The following is a 16,889-nucleotide window of genomic DNA, read 5'->3' as shown; positions in this document are numbered from 1 at the left end:
GCAGGCCTCCCTGTCCATCACCAACTCCTAGAGTTTACTCAGACTCATGTCCGTTGAGTCCGTGATGTCATCCAACCATCTCATCCTCTGTCATCCCCTTCTCCTCCTACCTTCAGTCTTTCCCAGCATCAGGGTCTTTTCCAATGAGTCAGCTCTTTGCATCAGGTGGCCAAAGTATTGGAGTTTCAGCTTCAGTCTCAGTCCTTCCAATGAATATTCAGGACTGATTTCCTTTAGGATGGACTGATTTCCTTTAGGATGGACTGGTTGGAGCTCCTTGCAGTCCAAGGGATTCGCAAAAGTCTTCTCCAACACCACAGTTCAAAAGCATCAATTCTTCGGTGCTGAGCTTTCTTTATAGAAAATTTTCTATATGCATTTTTCTAGAGCTTTATATAAATGTATTTGCACAGTATGTGTTCTTTGGGTCTGGCCTCTCAGCATAATTATTTTGAGATATTCCATAATTAATTTCCTTTTTATTGTTGAGAAGCATTGGAAAGTATTTTACTTTCTAAAAACTTTTACTTATGCCCCCAAACAAACATATTGGCCCCAATATTTTAAGCCTTTGTAAAAGATCTTTCTGCTTTAAAGTTTTTTAATCTTTATGAAATGATATCTATTTATCTGAAGTTAATCTGTATCTTTAGTTTCAATTATTATTTGTTGTTAAATTCTAGTAAAATTGAAGTTAACCTTGATTTAAAATTTTCATAGTGCATGTTTCCTAATTCTCAATTATTTATTACTTCTTCAGCCTTTCTATTACCCACCAGCATGTCAGATCATGGGGCTTCCCACGAAACACTAGTGGTAAAGAACCCACTCGCAATGCAGGAGACGTAAGAGATGTGGGTTTGATCCCTGGGTTTGAATATTCCCTGTAGAAGGGCATGGAAATCCACTCCAGTCTTCTTGCCTGGAGAATTCCATGAACAGAGGAGCCTGGTGGGCTACCGTCCGTAGGATCGCACAGAGTCGGTCATGACTGAAGAGACTTAGCACACACGCATGCGTGTCATATCACATCTGGAAGTACATGGCCTGTCCTCAGGCGTGCTCTGCTCTCCAACTTTCAGACTCAGAGAATGTAACATCATCAGAAAACAACTTTCCATATGACCTGTTTATATGTGAGGAAGCCTTTGAGGAGAACTTAACAAGCAAACAGGTCCTTCTCTTCCTGTTATTTAGCAGTTGGCTGTTTTTATAGTCAGCTTATATTAATACTTATTTTCCTGACACATCAGCTATCATCAGAAACTGCCCCCTTTAAATTTGGCCCGCTCACTTGGGTACCCTGCTAGAGTGTATGTTTATGTGTGTGTGTGTGCATGTGCGTGTGCGTGCGCGTATGCTCAGTTGTGTCAGACTCTGTGACACCACCAGCTCACTTGGGTACCCTGCTAGTGTGTGTGTGTGTGTGTGTGTGTGTGTGTGTGTGTGCACATGCTCAGTTGTGTCAGACTCTGTGACCCCATGGTCTGTAGCCCACCAGGCTTCTCTGTCTGTGGAAGTTTCTCGGCAAGATTACTGGAGTGGGTTGTTGCTACTTCCTACTGCAGGGGATCTTCCCAACCCAGGGACAGAACCTGCTTTTGTTAGGTCTCCTGCATGAGTAGGCAGGTTCTTTACCACTAGCACCACCGGGGAAGCCACCCTGCTGGAGTCCATACCAAAAAGCAAGCCACAGTGTACCTCATAAGCAATGACCATCTCCGTGTTTAAGTTAAAACCAGCCTGGCTTGCTTTCATGTTAGTTGTTCTAGGCCTGAATCTACAGTGTACCTGTGGCACTTGCTTCTTCGCCTGTTGGTTTAAGGATGGCAATTGAAATTCCCTTGCTTGTTGGATTTTGGTTTTGTTTTTTCCCTACTTTAGTGTCCTCACCATCTTGAGTGTAAAACTACATCTGCAGCTTTAATTCTGAGCAAAGCACAAATAAGCAGGCTCTGTCTCTCCCACCTTCTTTTGTCCCAGCTAGGAGAGAAGAGGATCAAAGATGAATCCAACATCTGTTGCTGGGCCCTGCGGCAGACTTTCTGGATTATGGCAAACCACTTAACAGAAGTGGAAAATGGAATAATCTTCTCTTTTCAGATCATAGAATTCTGTCTGTCCAGGTTTTGTTGTGTGACTGTAGTTTCTAGCAATCCTGAGTGATCATGCCGTCCTTAGGACTCTCAAGTCATTATCTGTGTTGTTATCCTTTTCTCTTTCTAGTACAACTCCTTTGGACAAATCATCCCCATGCTATGCTTGAATATCTATAAATAAGTCTCTCCCCCTGACCCTACCTACCAAAATGAAATGGTATTTAGTAGCTTTTATGAACTCACCCAGACGTTTCATATGACCATTCCTATAAACTGCTTTTCCCCAGCTTACAAATCATTACAAATGATGCTGTGGCCCTCTAAAATTCTAAATCGTACTGTCAAGGACTCAGTGAACCTTCCTGTTGTATTGAGGGGACTTGTTTTGATCTGAAATCTTCCGAGTATTTATCTGATTCTCTCTACACATGTCTTATCTCCTGATATTCTCGCTGCCCAACCATGTAACTGTTGAGTTCTATCATAATAGTTGGTGGCAATGAAGAAATGCCATTTAGGTCCCTTTATTTTCTTTTTTCTGAAGATCTTGGCAGGTGTTTGAGTTTCGTTTCTTCTTTCTCAACAAGGATGATATAACCCGCAAAAGGTCTATTTGCACTACAGTTTTGAGAATTGATAAGAACTGATATTACTCATGATTAGATCATGATAAAGGGTTTCTATTTCTAGCTCCTTCTTCTAAAACTACTCAAGTTCATTTCATAAACCATGGGAAATCTTATCTTATATATTTACATCTTCAGATTCCCTAACAGGGATTTATCAAAGAGATCACTGTAAAAATCACATTGTTTCCTATTAAATGACAAAAGAGTGAATTACATGGAAGTTCACTTTTCTCCACCTTTTAAAGACCTAAGTATTCTTATTGCCAATCCAAATTTAAATTTTAATCAGATCCCCTATGCTACTTAAATTTTCTACATTGTAAAAAGTCTCTTCATCCTGAGTAATGTTTCTTGGTCTTTCTATGACTGACATAGAAGTTCCTTGCAAGACAGGAGATTTTGAACAAAGACAGGGGACCTATGTAATGAGTATGAACTGTTTGGGGTTATGTTTCAAGGGACTACTGGGGTTCCCTTGTGGTTCAGCTGGTAAAGAATCTGCCTGTAATGTGGGAGACCTGGGTTCATTCCCTGGGTTGGGAAGATCCCTTGGAGAAGGGAAAGGCTACCCACTCCAGTATTCTGGTCTGGAGAATTCCATGGACTGTATCATCCATGGGGTCACGAAGAGTCGAACACGACTGAGTGACTTTCACCTTCACTTTTTTCTTCAAGGGACTATGGAGTAAATTTATTGTAGGTATAACAACATATCCAAAAACATGGATTCATGTTTTCCAAAACAGCGAATCATGCCAGCGATGGAGTTTCATCAGTTGACATGGTACATCATATATTAACCTTTGGTAATTCTCCTTTTGTTTTAATCTTAGGTTTTTAGAATGTCCTGACCTTTGTTTTTCCAGAGCTTGTTCTTTGGGTAATAGCTTTATCTGTACCATAGTCTTATTATTGCCTAGGCTTTAGCTACTGTGACCTAATTTCTGACACAAAAGGTTATGCTTAAAAAGCTTTTTTTTCCCTTTTAGATCGATTTTTCCTGTTCACCCCTCCTTCAGAATCATCGCCTTGGCAGAACCCCCTGTTATTGGAAGCACGACACAGCAGTGGCTGGGGCCAGAATTCTTAACCATGTTCTTTTTCCATTACATGAAACCACTTGTCAAAAGTGAAGAAATCCAAGTGATTAAGGAAATGGTAAGAGTGAGGCCAGCACAAGCCTGTTGCCTTCAGTTACTCTCTTTTTAAGGCATTTTTGACACCTGCTTGAGCAGAGTTGGATATTTTTGGCTTTTTCTCACTGTTTATTTCCAAATTTCCTTATAAAATGGTTCTCAGACGTCAACACTTTTCAGGATCATCTGGAGGGCTTGTTAACTTACAGATCGCCGAGCCAGTGATTCTGGGATGGAAATGAGAATTTACATGTCTTAAGTACTCAGGCGATGCTGATGCTGTTGGTCTGGGACCACACCTTAAGAACCAGGCATTTGGGCTGTCTCTCCATTTTCCTCCTGTGGAGCCAGTTTGGGGATTCTTTTTCCTTTTAGATTCAACCAAAGGTGACTATTTAAAGCCCCTACTAAAAGGGGTGGTGGTGGTGGTTTAGCCGCTAAGTCGTGTCCAACTTTCAATGAGCCCATTGACTGACGCCCACAAGGCTCCTCTGTCTGTGGGATTTCCCAGGCAGGAATATTAGAGTAGGTTGCCATTTCCTTCTCCAACTACAAGAGGAGGCCAAATATATTTTAGTTCCATAGGTTTTGTAGAAAATCCTAGGTATTTCTGGTCCCCTTGGGATTGTAATATAGCCTGTACTTAACTGGTTAGCTGTCTAGTGGCTTGTAGTGTTTGTAATCTCTTATTGTGGCATCTGCCTTAACCAAGCAGTGTGTTTAGCACTTTTGGAATTCTGGGACTTCACTGTTTAATGTAGTAGCAGTAGCCACATTAAATCAAATTTAAAAATTCAGTTGCTCAGTCTTACTTCAAATGGCCATGGCACGCCGATAGCATAAAGAATATTTCCATCATTGTAGAATGTTTTGCTAGACAGTACTATTCTAGATCACTAATAACTGCACTCATCCCCTTTGAAATATTTTATTTAATTTTAGGTCTTATGAGCATGATTGTGGATAAGGGTGTAGACTTTAAAGTCAAAAAACTTGCCTTTAAATGTCAGATCCACTACTTATTAGCTTCTGGATCTTGGGTAGATTACTCAACCATATTTTCTTCGTTTGATGATGGGGATGATACTACTTATTACATCACAGGGTTGATTTAAAGAATGAATGAGTATATATGGTATAGAGCTTTGAATTTTAAAAATTCCAATTACTTAAATGCCCAGAGAAACCATGAACATTTTATTTCTGAAATTGTCATGTTATACCAATCATTGTTCTAACATCTCCTTCTACTCTTTTTAAGTTAAAATTTTAATTTTTTTATTAAGTAAAATTTTCTTATTATCAATTAAAATACATAATAAACTCAGTGTACTTAAAAGCAGTCAATGTATGTTTCCAGGCAACTGTTCTTTACATTTCATTGATAAGTAGATCATGCCCCTCAGGTATGTGGGGATTTTTTTCATATTTATTTTACTGAAATACAGTTGATTTACAATGTTGTGTTAGTTTCTGCCATACAGCAAAGTGATTCAGAAATGCATATGTGTGTATATGCATATATATATATATATATATATATATATATGTATGTATACATTCTTTTTCATGTTCTTTTCCATTATGGTTTATTACAGGTTGTAAAGTCCTTGAAAAAATGGACAGTTTGAGCATCTTCCCTTTATACAAGGATATATTAAGTCTCTTAGTAGACATAGGTGTAAGGTTGCTGCTAAATGAAGGAGTTTGGTTTCGTAAGAAAAATGCCTGAATTAGAGTTGAAGCTAACAGAAATGGATGTGATATATGAGAAGTTTCTTATGGGTGTACTATATGCCAGTTTTTAATTGGTTAGAGGTTCCTTTCAGTTTTATCATTGTGAAAGAATTGTAAATGAAGAATGGCCTGGTTTTACCTGATTCTTTTTTAAGTTGACGTATAGCTGACTTACAATGTTGTATTAATCACTGTACAGCAAAGTGACTCCGTTATACGTATTATATACGTTCTTTTTCATACTCTTTTTTATTCTGGTTTGTCACAGGCTGTTGAATACAGTTCTCTGGGCTGTACAGTAGGATTTGCTGTTTACCCATTCTATATATACCAGTTTGCATTTGCTGATCCTGAACTCCCAATTCACCCCTTCCCCCCTCTTCCCCACCCCTCCTTCCCTTCCCTCCTCCCCACTCTAGTCTATTCTCTATGTCTGTGATTCTGTTTCTATTTTTATAGATAGGTTTGTTTGTGTCATATTTTAGATTCCCCATATAAATGATATCATATGGTATTTGTCTTTCTCTTTCTGACTTCACTTCACTTAGTGTGATACTCTCCGGTCGCATCCATGTTGCTGCAAATGGCATTATTTTATTCTTTTTTATGGCTGAGTAGCATTTGATTGCATATATGTGTCACATCTTCTTGACCTGATTCTTAAAGAGAAAGCAGAGGCAAAAGTGTTTCCTGAGAAGATGAATAAGCAAATTTATCCACAGGTTAAGCATGATACCTATAATCAGAGACTTTATAAAAACATAATTTTAATATTATTTTATAAGTAGCCATAATTTCTGGTTGCTTGATCATATATCCCAATTTATTCTTTCTTTCCTTAATCCTCTCATAAAATAGGTCCCAGATATGCCTCCGGAAGCTTTGGACAAATTGTTGTCATTTACGCACAAACTCAGAGAGACACAGGATCCAACAGTAAGTCTGGGTTTTCTCCATGGAATTTTCTGTTGTTGACAGGCTGCTGCTTTATATTCTTAGAGTTCAGTGCTTTAAAATCTATTTTTTAAGCTGATAATTTTATCCCTTCTGCTATGCTTTCTCCTATGTGTATGTTACTGTTTCAATGATTTTAACATTTTTTCCAGCTTCTCCTGGCTGGTGTCACAGAAAACAAGTTTTAGCTCTAGAGGAGTACCTAGGTGTTCCTGGAGCTTTGGCTCTACTCCACTGTCTCCTCTGCTGAGCAATCTCATGTATTCTTATGGCTTCAAGTATCACCTCTGTGTGGATGCCAACAACTTTATCTCTAGCTTCTAACTTCTCTTTCCTTGTTGATTCTCTATTTCTGATTCTGTTTATGTTTGGGATGGTATAGGGGAGAAAACTTTTCCCTTCTTCCTCTTTAAGTTCTTTCGGTGGCCTAAGAATTAAATTGACATGAGACTGTTTAAGAAGAGCAAAACAACAGTTTTAATTTTGTAGATGCAGGAGCCCCATAAAAATCTGAGACTTAAAGAAGTGACCAAAGCAGGCAGTGTTTATACCTTTTAGACAAAGAAACAATAAAATTGTGAAGAATTGACAATACAAAGACATTTGGGCTTGGGGTGGTAATTTCGTGAAAAAGAAACAAGGTTTGTTAATATAACCCTCTCAGCCCTAAATTCCCTGTTTCTGGTGCTAAGGATGCCTTCTAGCCTCCTAGTACAGGGAGGGTATTTTTTCATGGGTGGTTCCTGCTTTCAGGGAGACAAAGGAGGGTCAAAGTATCTTTTTTGTACCAACTATCTCCCATCCTGGTACCTGGCACATAGTAGAAAAGTTAACAAATGTTTGATGAATGCATGAATAAATTAATTAGTTATTAATTAATATGTTGTCCCTAGAGTTTTCTCTCCCAGAGAACATTACATTTTCATAAAAAATAATTCTTTAAGAGGAAAAAAAGAATATATTTTTAAATAAGTTTTTATCTTAAACCTCTAATATTTTTAAGCTGAATTGCTATTTTAATAATGTTAATCCAAAAAACCCTTGAGGTGTGCTCTTCAGTATGCTCATATCCTTACCTAAAACTGCAGTTAGAAGTTTGATATGATAAATGTTAAGTGTATTAGGGTTTTTAAATTAGATTCTCAATTTTTCGTTGGCAATAATGTGAGAGCAGAAACAGCCAAACCCTTTATTCAATGCTTAAGTGGCTCAACCTAAAGCTTCTTTCTGATTTAATACTGGATATTATTGTAAAGCATTTTCGTATTATTAACTGACTCAGTATTTTTCAAACTCAAGAGAAGTCCTTCTTGATCACTGGAATGAAATACGAAGCCCAAATTCAGTGTCATGTTTGGAATTAGACTAGAATATTTTAACCTGGAAAGTTACCATGTGGTTTAATGGGACTCTTGTCATAGAATCCTCTGGTTGGAGTCATTTGTCAAACATTTTCCACGATTAAAATAGCAATTTTTCACGGTCTCAAGTATTGAGTGGGAATTGCTAGGTCATATTTAACTTCTGACACTTTCAGTCATACTAGCTAAAACAATCTTATCCTTAATTCTTCCTACTGTTTCATATCTATCCATTGCCAAGTCCTTTGAAACATTTGTTTAATCCCTTCTCTGCTTTCTTATTGGGCTTCCCAGGTGGCTCAGTGGGAAAGAATCCTCCTGCCGATGCAGGAGACATGGATTCCATCCCTGGGTCAGTAAGATCCCCTAGAGGAGGAAATGGCAACCCACTCCAGTATTCTTGCCTGGAAAATCCCATGAACAGAGTAGCCTCATGGGCTACAGTCCATGGGGTCACCAAAAAAGTCGGACACGACTTAGCGGCTGAACAACTTCCTTCTTCTTGCAAGTAACCTTACTGTAGGACTTTATCTCTTCATAGTAAGTAATTGAAGTGCCTTTCTGATTCCTGCCTTAGTTCTTTGTCCTTCAACTACTTTGCCTATTACTGCCAGGTTAGTCTTTCTAAAACCATGTTACTGCTTTGCACATAGCACAGTCCTATTGCCTTTAGAAGAAATACCAACTCCTTAAGCGTAATTCATGGATCTTTGATATTTGGGAGTAAACTTTCCAGCAGGACCCTTTAGTAAAGCTGGGTTGCTTTCCTTACATTCTGCATGTATTTCTGTTCTTGTTGCTTTCCTCCCTTTGTTCACAGCATTTCTCCTACCCACTTGAACATTTTTAAGCCCCTATAGCAGTTGTCAAGTGCTCCACTTATTTTTGCATTAAATTATATGCTATTTTGAATTGCACTTTATGCTTTTTTATATTTAAATATTGTCTCTGTGTCTACAATGCAAATTTGTTGAACAAGTCTGAACCAAATGTTTTGCTTATGAAGTCCCTGAAACTTAGAATGTGTTTTTTAATAGAAAAAAGGGTATGTCATAAAAAGTGATCATGCTTCTAACCTAGTCCCCAAAGGAGTGTTTAATCCAAGTTGTAGCTGAAATATAATGCTAATAATAGCAGACCTGCATCTCATGGAGCTGTGAAATACATGAAGAAGGAGCAATACATTCTTTTTTTGCTGCCTTGGGAGGTGCAGAGATGACCTTAAGCAAAGTGTTAAAAGGAACAAATGTGTAGTGTAGTTTTAGCATCCTCCCACCATCCATTCTGGATCCTTTGTTAATTTGATAGAGTCCCCTTTCCCTTTCCTCAGGGGCTCAGGGCCACTTAACTGCCCTGGTCAGACTCAGTGACATTTCACCCTGGCCTCTTCGGCCCCTCTCCCATCCCAGAGGACCAGTTTCTTTAAAAGTTCTCCTCTTGATTTAAAACTACTGTCTTCTAATGCTGCTGATCTACGTTAGGAACGAGGCCAGTAACAATCTGATGCATTAGATTTCTACTAACGTGTAGATCCCGTTCCCTATTAGATTTTTTTTTTTCATTTTGAGGAAGCTGACTTTGAATAATAATTGCTGCTGTTTGTTGAGCACCCATATGTGTCTGACCTCTGCTAAGTGCTTTAGAATAATTTTCTAATTTAATCCTCATACTCATAACACTTAAAAGTGAGGGCTTTCTTATTGTCATTTTAAAGATGAGGAAATTGGGGCCTGAAGAGATTAAGTAACTTGCCAAAAATCACATAGCTAATAAATGGAAGGCTGATTTGTCTGACTCCAAAGCTTATAAAAAGCTTATAAACTTTACTATTGCATTAAGCTGTCTGCTAAGATAATTTCAAATTCAAGTCCACAAATGTTTATTGGTACTTAATGATGTCCTGAGCTCTTTACTAGCAGCTCTCTTAATGGGATTTGGGGAAGAATAAGAATATAAAGTAAAATTATTCTAACAGTGTAGGAGAAGGTTTCCCAACTGTAAGCTGCCACCCAGGTGATAACTGATTGACACCTCTGTGATCAACAGCCTAAATTGTCCACAACTCCTTTTCTCTATTTCAGAAGCCAGATAATTACTTAAAGCTCAGAGCATTTTCTGGCTATCTTAACAGTTTCGCTTTGTATAAGCAGGGTGGGAGTGGAAATGAATGTGTGTGTGTTCATTCACTTAGTCCTGTCTGACTCTTGGTGACCCCATGGACTGTAGTCAGCCAGGTTCCTCTGCTGTGGGACTTTTCAGGTAAGAAAACTGGAGTAGGTTGTAACATCCTCCTCCAGGGGATCTTTCAGACCTAAAGATCAATCCCCCTTCTACTGTGTCTCCTGCTTTATAGGCAGATACCTTACCCACTGAGCCTTTGGGGAAGCCCCAGTTAGTTGTACATAAGGGCTATCCTTAATCAGGTTCAATCTGTACAATGTAACATCTTTCCTCTATCTAACCTCCTTCCCCTCCTCAGAAAAAAAGAAAAAAACAAAAAACACATGTATACACAGCACTTTATTTTTTTTTTTAATTTTATTTTATTTTTAAACTTTACAATATTGTATTAGTTTTGCCAAATATCGAAATGAATCCGCCACAGGTATATCTGTGTTCCCTATCCTGAACCCTCCTCCCTCCTCCCTCCCCATACCCTCCCTCTGGGTCATCCCAGTGCACCAGCCCCAAGCATCCAGTATTGTGCATCGAACCTGGACTGGCGATTCGTTTCATACATGATATTATACATGTTTCAATGCCATTCTCCCAATTCTCCCCACCCTCTCCCTCTCCCACAGAGTCCATAAGACTGATCTATACACAGCACTTTAATTTAATTTAATTAATAAATACTTTTCATGGATTTTTTTTTAAAAAGCTGTCTTTAAGGATGTTTTAAGTGTAAATTGGTTTTTGTTTATTTGTAATTCATTAACAGTAAGTGCATAGTTAAGTTTGGCCTTGTCATTCAGGAATAATGAATTCTGCGATGATATCCATCCAAAGGCACTTTCAGCAAGTTGAAACAGAACTCTTCACCAGCCTGTCTTTGCCTTTTGGTAGGCGCAATCACTGGCGGCGTCCCTTTCTACCAGACAGCTGTTGAGGATTTCTCGTCGGCTGTCACAGTACCCTAATGAGAACCTTCACAATGCTGTCACCAAAGCCTGTCTTTCCAGGTAACCATATTCTCCTTTCTCACTGAATCCAACTTTCTGGGTCTTTGCTAAAATAGTACATAGAAGTTTGATAGTCTGTGCTCAGGTCTGGAAAAAGTTATCAGTCTGAACATGTAGCTTTTTCAGCCTTGTATGCAGTGTTCCCCTTCATTATCTTCAATTCAGTTCAGTTCAGTTGCTCAGTCGTGTCCAACTCTTTGCAACCCCATGAATTGCAGCACGCCAGGCCTCCCTGTCCATCACTAACTCCTGGAGTTTACTCAGACTCACGTCCATCGAGTCAGTGATGCCATCCAGCCATCTCATCCTCTGTTGTCCCCTTCTCCTCCTGCCCCCAATCCCTCCCAGCATCAGGGTCTTTTCCAGAGAGTTAGTTCTTTGTATCAGGTGGCCAAAGTATTGGAGTTTCAGCTTCAGCATCAGTCCTTCCAATGAACACCCAGGACTGACCTCCTTTAGGATGGACTGGTTGGATCTCCTTGCAGTCCAAGGGACTCTCAAGAGTCTTCTCCAACACCACAGTTGAAAAGCATCAATTCTTTGGTGCTCAGCTTTCTTTATAGTCCAACTCTCACATCCATACATGACCACAGGAAAAACCATAGCCTTGACTGGACGGACCTTTACTTAGGCATAATAAAAAAGAGATTTTTATACGTGATAAAGCTAAGTTATGTACTCAAATCAGACAGTAGTGAATAAGGAAAAGTAGGTTTGGCATTTGAATGCTGGTTCGTTGTCTAATGAGAGAGAGGTCTTAAGCATTACACATGGCACTTCCTAAACTTGCACTGGAGCTTTCCATGCAGGGTAGTATGACATGTCCTGTTGCCCAAGTATGAAAAAACTAGCATCTTCTCAGTCTACTATTTTTTCTACTACTACTATTTTTCATACTTGTTTGGAAATTATTTTAAACACTGACATAGAATTTCCTTACAGAATCATGCTTAAAACAGTAGTTAGAAAAGATTAATAACACCATCCAATTGACTTGAAGATTTCTTTTAGACTCTTTTCACATGATCTTTTAATTATTTTTCTGGTGGTTATAACTGTTGTCCATTCATTCCTTGATACATTAGAGGAATTAAAAGAGAAACTGTATTCAGCTTAGGAAAATCTCTTAACTGCCCTCTACATTTTCAACTTAGTGGACAGTTTTCTTGTAGTAAAAGCAAGTTCCTTGTGTTGCAACTTCAGTTTGTTCTGTGGTGAAATGAGGCTAAAGTGAGGCTCGTTTCCAGTGCTTTGGAGTAATTCTTTGAATAACTAATAATCATGAGAAATAATAAAGTTGATTCTCTTAAGTAGACAATTCAACTTCTAAATGAAAATTAGAAAAAAATGCTTCAATTGCCTATTTTTTAGGGTCATGAGCTGAATAAAATACATACAGAAAGATAGATTTATTATCTAGCCAGTGTTTTCTTAGTCAGAACTATATTATAGTTAATAGAAGTAAATAGTCAATGCTAAGTAATACAAAGAGTTTCAAAGCCTAAGGGAAAGTAATACTTTGGAATGAATGAAACAATCATACACAAAGCATTTTAGAGGCCATTCTAGTGAGTAGACAGTGAAAACATACCAGTTCACTTTGAGTCTAGTATAATCATGATACCTAAACCAGACAAGAATAATATATGAAAGGAAAATTATAAATTGCATTCATGGAATGTGTACAGAAATCCTAAATGAAATACTAACAAACCAAGTGTAGATATATATTGTATATAATTTATCCATATAAATAAATTATGAGCAACCTGGAGTTACCTCAAGAATGTGAAGAAATTTCAATATTCTTTTTTTAAATTTACCATATTAGCATGAATGAGTGAGAGTGAAGTCACTCAGTCAAGTCTGACTCTTTGCAACCCCATGGACTGTAGCCTGCCAGCCTCTCCGTCCATGGGATTTTCAGGCAAGAATACTGGAGTCAGTTGCCATTTCCTTCTCCAGGAGATATTCCCAACTCAGAGATTGAACCCGGGTCTCCTGCGTTGCAGGCAGACTCTTTACTGTCTGAGCCACAAGGGAAAGCCTATTAACACATTACATATTAACATATTACTGAGAAAAATTTTCATTTTAATAAATCATTAAAAAGGGTTTGATAGAACTCAGCAGCCAAACTTGAAAACAAACCAAAGCAGAAGTAAACAAACAATATGCTTAGCTAACCATGAGTCAAAGAGGCATTCTTAATCTGGTAAAGGGTAGGCCCTAAAATCTTATAGCAAACATTCTTAGGATATATTGCTTTATGGAGTTAGGAACTAAACAAGAATGTTGCCTTTTGTACTTTTAGACTAGCTAAAAGTTATATGATTAGCTACATAAAAAAATTCAAGAGAAGCTTCATGTAAACTACATTTTAGAACAGTTGGAATATAGTGATATTACTTATACACCCAAGTCAGTGATATTCCTATCCATATATTCCAGTAAAAATCAATAAAGAAGTCAAATTTAAAAAAAAAATAATACCATTCAAAATAATAATAGAAAGCTTTGCAAACCTAAGAATAAATTTAATGAGTGGCATATAATGCTTTAATGGAAAAAAGCATAAATCTCTATTAAAAGTTGTAAAAGATTGCTGTGGGAAATGGGATACTATACTATGTTCAGAAAACAGAAGATTTAAGTATTCTCAAGCTGTTTTTTCACAGATCAAGACGGATCATCCTTAATTGGTCATGTGTCTGTCTAAGTGTCAGAAGATATTTTGGAATCATAGAAAGCTTTGACTTTATCAATCCATCCTTCCCACCCAACCAGGTTTTTACCAAGCCTTGCAAGGTCAGCATTAGAAAAAAATCTGGCAGATGCTGCAATAGAAATAAGCACTGATAATAGTCCAGAGTCTGAATTGGAGGATTACAAATGTAAGTATTTGAATCGTTTCTCTTTTAAGTGAATTATTAAACATTTGTATTATTTATTACGTGTGTGTGTGTGTATGAAAATTGCTGAGTTGTGTCCAACTCTTTACATCCCCATGGACTGTAGCCTGCCAGGCTCCATGGAATCTCCATGGAATTCTCCAGGCAAGAATACTGGAGAGGGTTGCTGTTGCCTTCTCTAGGTTATCTTCCCAACCCAGGAATAGAACTGAGGTATCCTGTGTTGCAGGCAGATTCTTTACCATCTGAGCTACATATTATTATATTAATAATAATGTAATAAATTATTATTATTATTATTTCAGTTAAAAATGTTTTTGATCTCCACCCATTTTGTTTCACGTATTGTGTTGAAGAATCTTTTATTTAAAAAAATGTTTCCTTTATTTCAGTGCATAACAGATGTAGGTCCTCCCCCAAGAGGTCACAATTGACATGAATATTAAAAGCTCAGAGAATTCCTACTGTAAATAAACATGTAACTTTGCTTTACCTTTTATTTCAAGGGTATTTCACCATAGGACCTAGCGTTCTGTTCTCTTTGCACATTTACATTTTGGGGACCACCAGTGTCCTACAGGACATGTTTGGGAAACTGCCTAGGTTGATGTAGACTAAAATAATATTCTGAGTATCACTTCATGCCTTCTTAATCCTTTCATTTCTACCTGATTGTCTTTTGTGCTACTTTTATTTTGGATAGCCATAAGTAAAATTTGAGTTTAGGAGAGGTTTAGATCTTTCTGTAAAAGTGCCCTGTTCTTCATTTAGAGCACAAAGACAGGTTCTGTTTTTTAAGGGTCATTAACTGTCTTATAAAAATATCCAATGTGTGATCACTCTCTTAAAGGGACTTATTGTGACTTTCTTTGCAGTAGATGTTTTTAATAGTTGATACACTGGAATGAGAACTTTATATTAAGGAGATAAGGTGATTTTTTTACAGTAAAACTATAAACTCAATATACTGATGGATCTGGCTACAGAAACGCAGAGACAACTCAGAGACAGAATAACTCTGGGACTTGGAGATTCATAACAGCACTTGATTGAATCCGTCAACATATCCAAAAAAAAAAAGAAAAAAGATTGCATCATTCAAATGATAGATTGTTTAGTCTCAGTAATAAGCCAGTGCTGGCAGTTCCCATCTAAGCCTTGTGTAGGAAGGAGATAAGGAAACTAAGAGACTTTTGACTTATCTGGTCCCATTCATCTTTAATATCTTCTTTCTTGTAGAGAATTCCTGTAATTTATCCTCCTGTTCAGAGGATGAGGTTCACAAAACAGCCTTCTGATAAGGATTTAGCTTTCCATGCAAGTCTCCTTCTGATTAAAATGCTGATATAGAAACCATATATCATGTAGTCTATATGAAATTTTCCATTTTCATTGCAATGTAATATATTGCAGTTCTGGCTTTATATATCAATTTATGTATAGATAAAAATATATGTCTTTAACATTCTCCTGGGAGTTGGGTGTGCCCTCTGTTGTAAGGATAAAATCAGATTTTGAGCCTACCAGACTGAGGACCTTGACAAATTTACCAAATTAATGCCATCCCAAGAGATTTCTTAGAAGCCTGCTAGTCATCTTTCTACCAGGGAAGTACTATCATCACCATTCTCTGAGTGCCTTTCCCTTTTCTAGCTTGAAATTTTAGCGATAAACATTAGCTGAGTTATTTAAATTTTCTTAAAGTCCTAAATCTACTGAATAGGCATCTTTCATAAACTAAGCCATGCTACTGCTACTCTTAAGTCACTTCAGTTGTGTCTGACTCTGTGCGACCCCATAGGCGGCAGCCCACCAGGCTCCCCCATCCCTGGGATTCTCCAGGCAAGAACACTGGAGTGGGCTGCCATTTCCTTCTCCAGTGCATGAAAGTGAAAAGTGAAAGTGAAGTCGCTCAGTCGTATCCAACTCTTAGCAACCCCATGGACTTCAGCCCACCAGGCTCCTCCACCCATGGGATTCTCCAGGCAAGAGTACTGGAGTGGGGTGCCATTGCAAACTAAGCCATCAGATCAGATCAGTCGCTCAGTCGTGTCCGACTCTTTGCGACCCCATGAATCGCAGCACACCAGGCCTCCCTGTCCATGACCAACTCCCGGAGTTCACTCAGACTCACATCCATCGAGTCAGTAATGCCATCCAGCCATCTCATCCTCTGTCGTCCCCTTCTCCTCCTGCCCCCAATCCCTCCCAGCATCAGGGTCTTTTCCAGTGAGTCAACTCTTCACATGAGGTTTTCCTAAGTACTGGAGTTTCAGCTTTCTCATCATTCCTTCCAAAGAACACCCAGGCTGATCTCCTTCAGAATGGACTGGTTGGATCTCCTTGCAGTCCAAGGGACTCTCAAGAGTCTTCTCCAACACCACAGTTCAAAAGCATCAATTCTTCGGCGCTCAGCCTTCTTCACCGTCCAACTCTCACATCCATACATGACCACAGGAAAAACCATAGATGGTATCAAATGCTGTTTGAACCTGAAGTAACGTGTCATCTCAGCATACAAGTATGTAGTAAATTCACTGCCACAGTCCTTGTCTTTCCCTTTATAGTTTTATATAGGGTCTATTTCAGAGACCTCATGGACTTCCTGGTGGCTCAGACGGTAAAGCGTCTGCCTGCAATGTGGGAGACCTGGGTTTGATCCCCGGGTCAGGAAGATCTCCTGGAGAAGGAAATGGCAACCCACTCCAGTACTCTTGCCAGGAAAATCCCATGGACGGAGGAGCCTGTTAGGCTACCGTCCATGGGTTCGCAAAGGGTCAGACACGACTGAGCAACTTCACTTTCTTTCTTTCAGAGACCTGAAAGTAGTAAGTAAAGAGTAAATTCTTGGTGTGGCAGATCATGGTTTTCTCTGCTAA

General features: G+C 38.5%; 1 protein-coding gene across 3 annotated transcripts in view; it reads left to right on the top strand.

Moving 5' to 3' along the window:
- VWA8 (von Willebrand factor A domain containing 8) overlaps positions 1 to 16,889 on the top strand; it is a 375,174-nt gene that overhangs the window by 110,314 nt on the left and 247,971 nt on the right. For all 3 annotated transcript variants that reach the window (XM_055541970.1, XM_055541972.1, XM_055541971.1), the window contains exons 15-18: positions 3,718 to 3,886; positions 6,460 to 6,537; positions 10,983 to 11,098; positions 13,886 to 13,992. In XM_055541970.1, coding sequence (XP_055397945.1) covers positions 3,718 to 3,886; positions 6,460 to 6,537; positions 10,983 to 11,098; positions 13,886 to 13,992 — 470 coding nt within the window. The remainder of the gene's footprint in view (positions 1 to 3,717; positions 3,887 to 6,459; positions 6,538 to 10,982; positions 11,099 to 13,885; positions 13,993 to 16,889) is intronic.

This window comes from Bubalus kerabau, chromosome 12, assembly GCF_029407905.1.
Source record: "Bubalus kerabau isolate K-KA32 ecotype Philippines breed swamp buffalo chromosome 12, PCC_UOA_SB_1v2, whole genome shotgun sequence".
NCBI lineage: Eukaryota > Metazoa > Chordata > Mammalia > Artiodactyla > Bovidae > Bubalus > Bubalus kerabau.
Note: the sequence above shows the minus strand (reverse complement) of the source record. Positions and strands in the feature narration are given on the sequence as shown.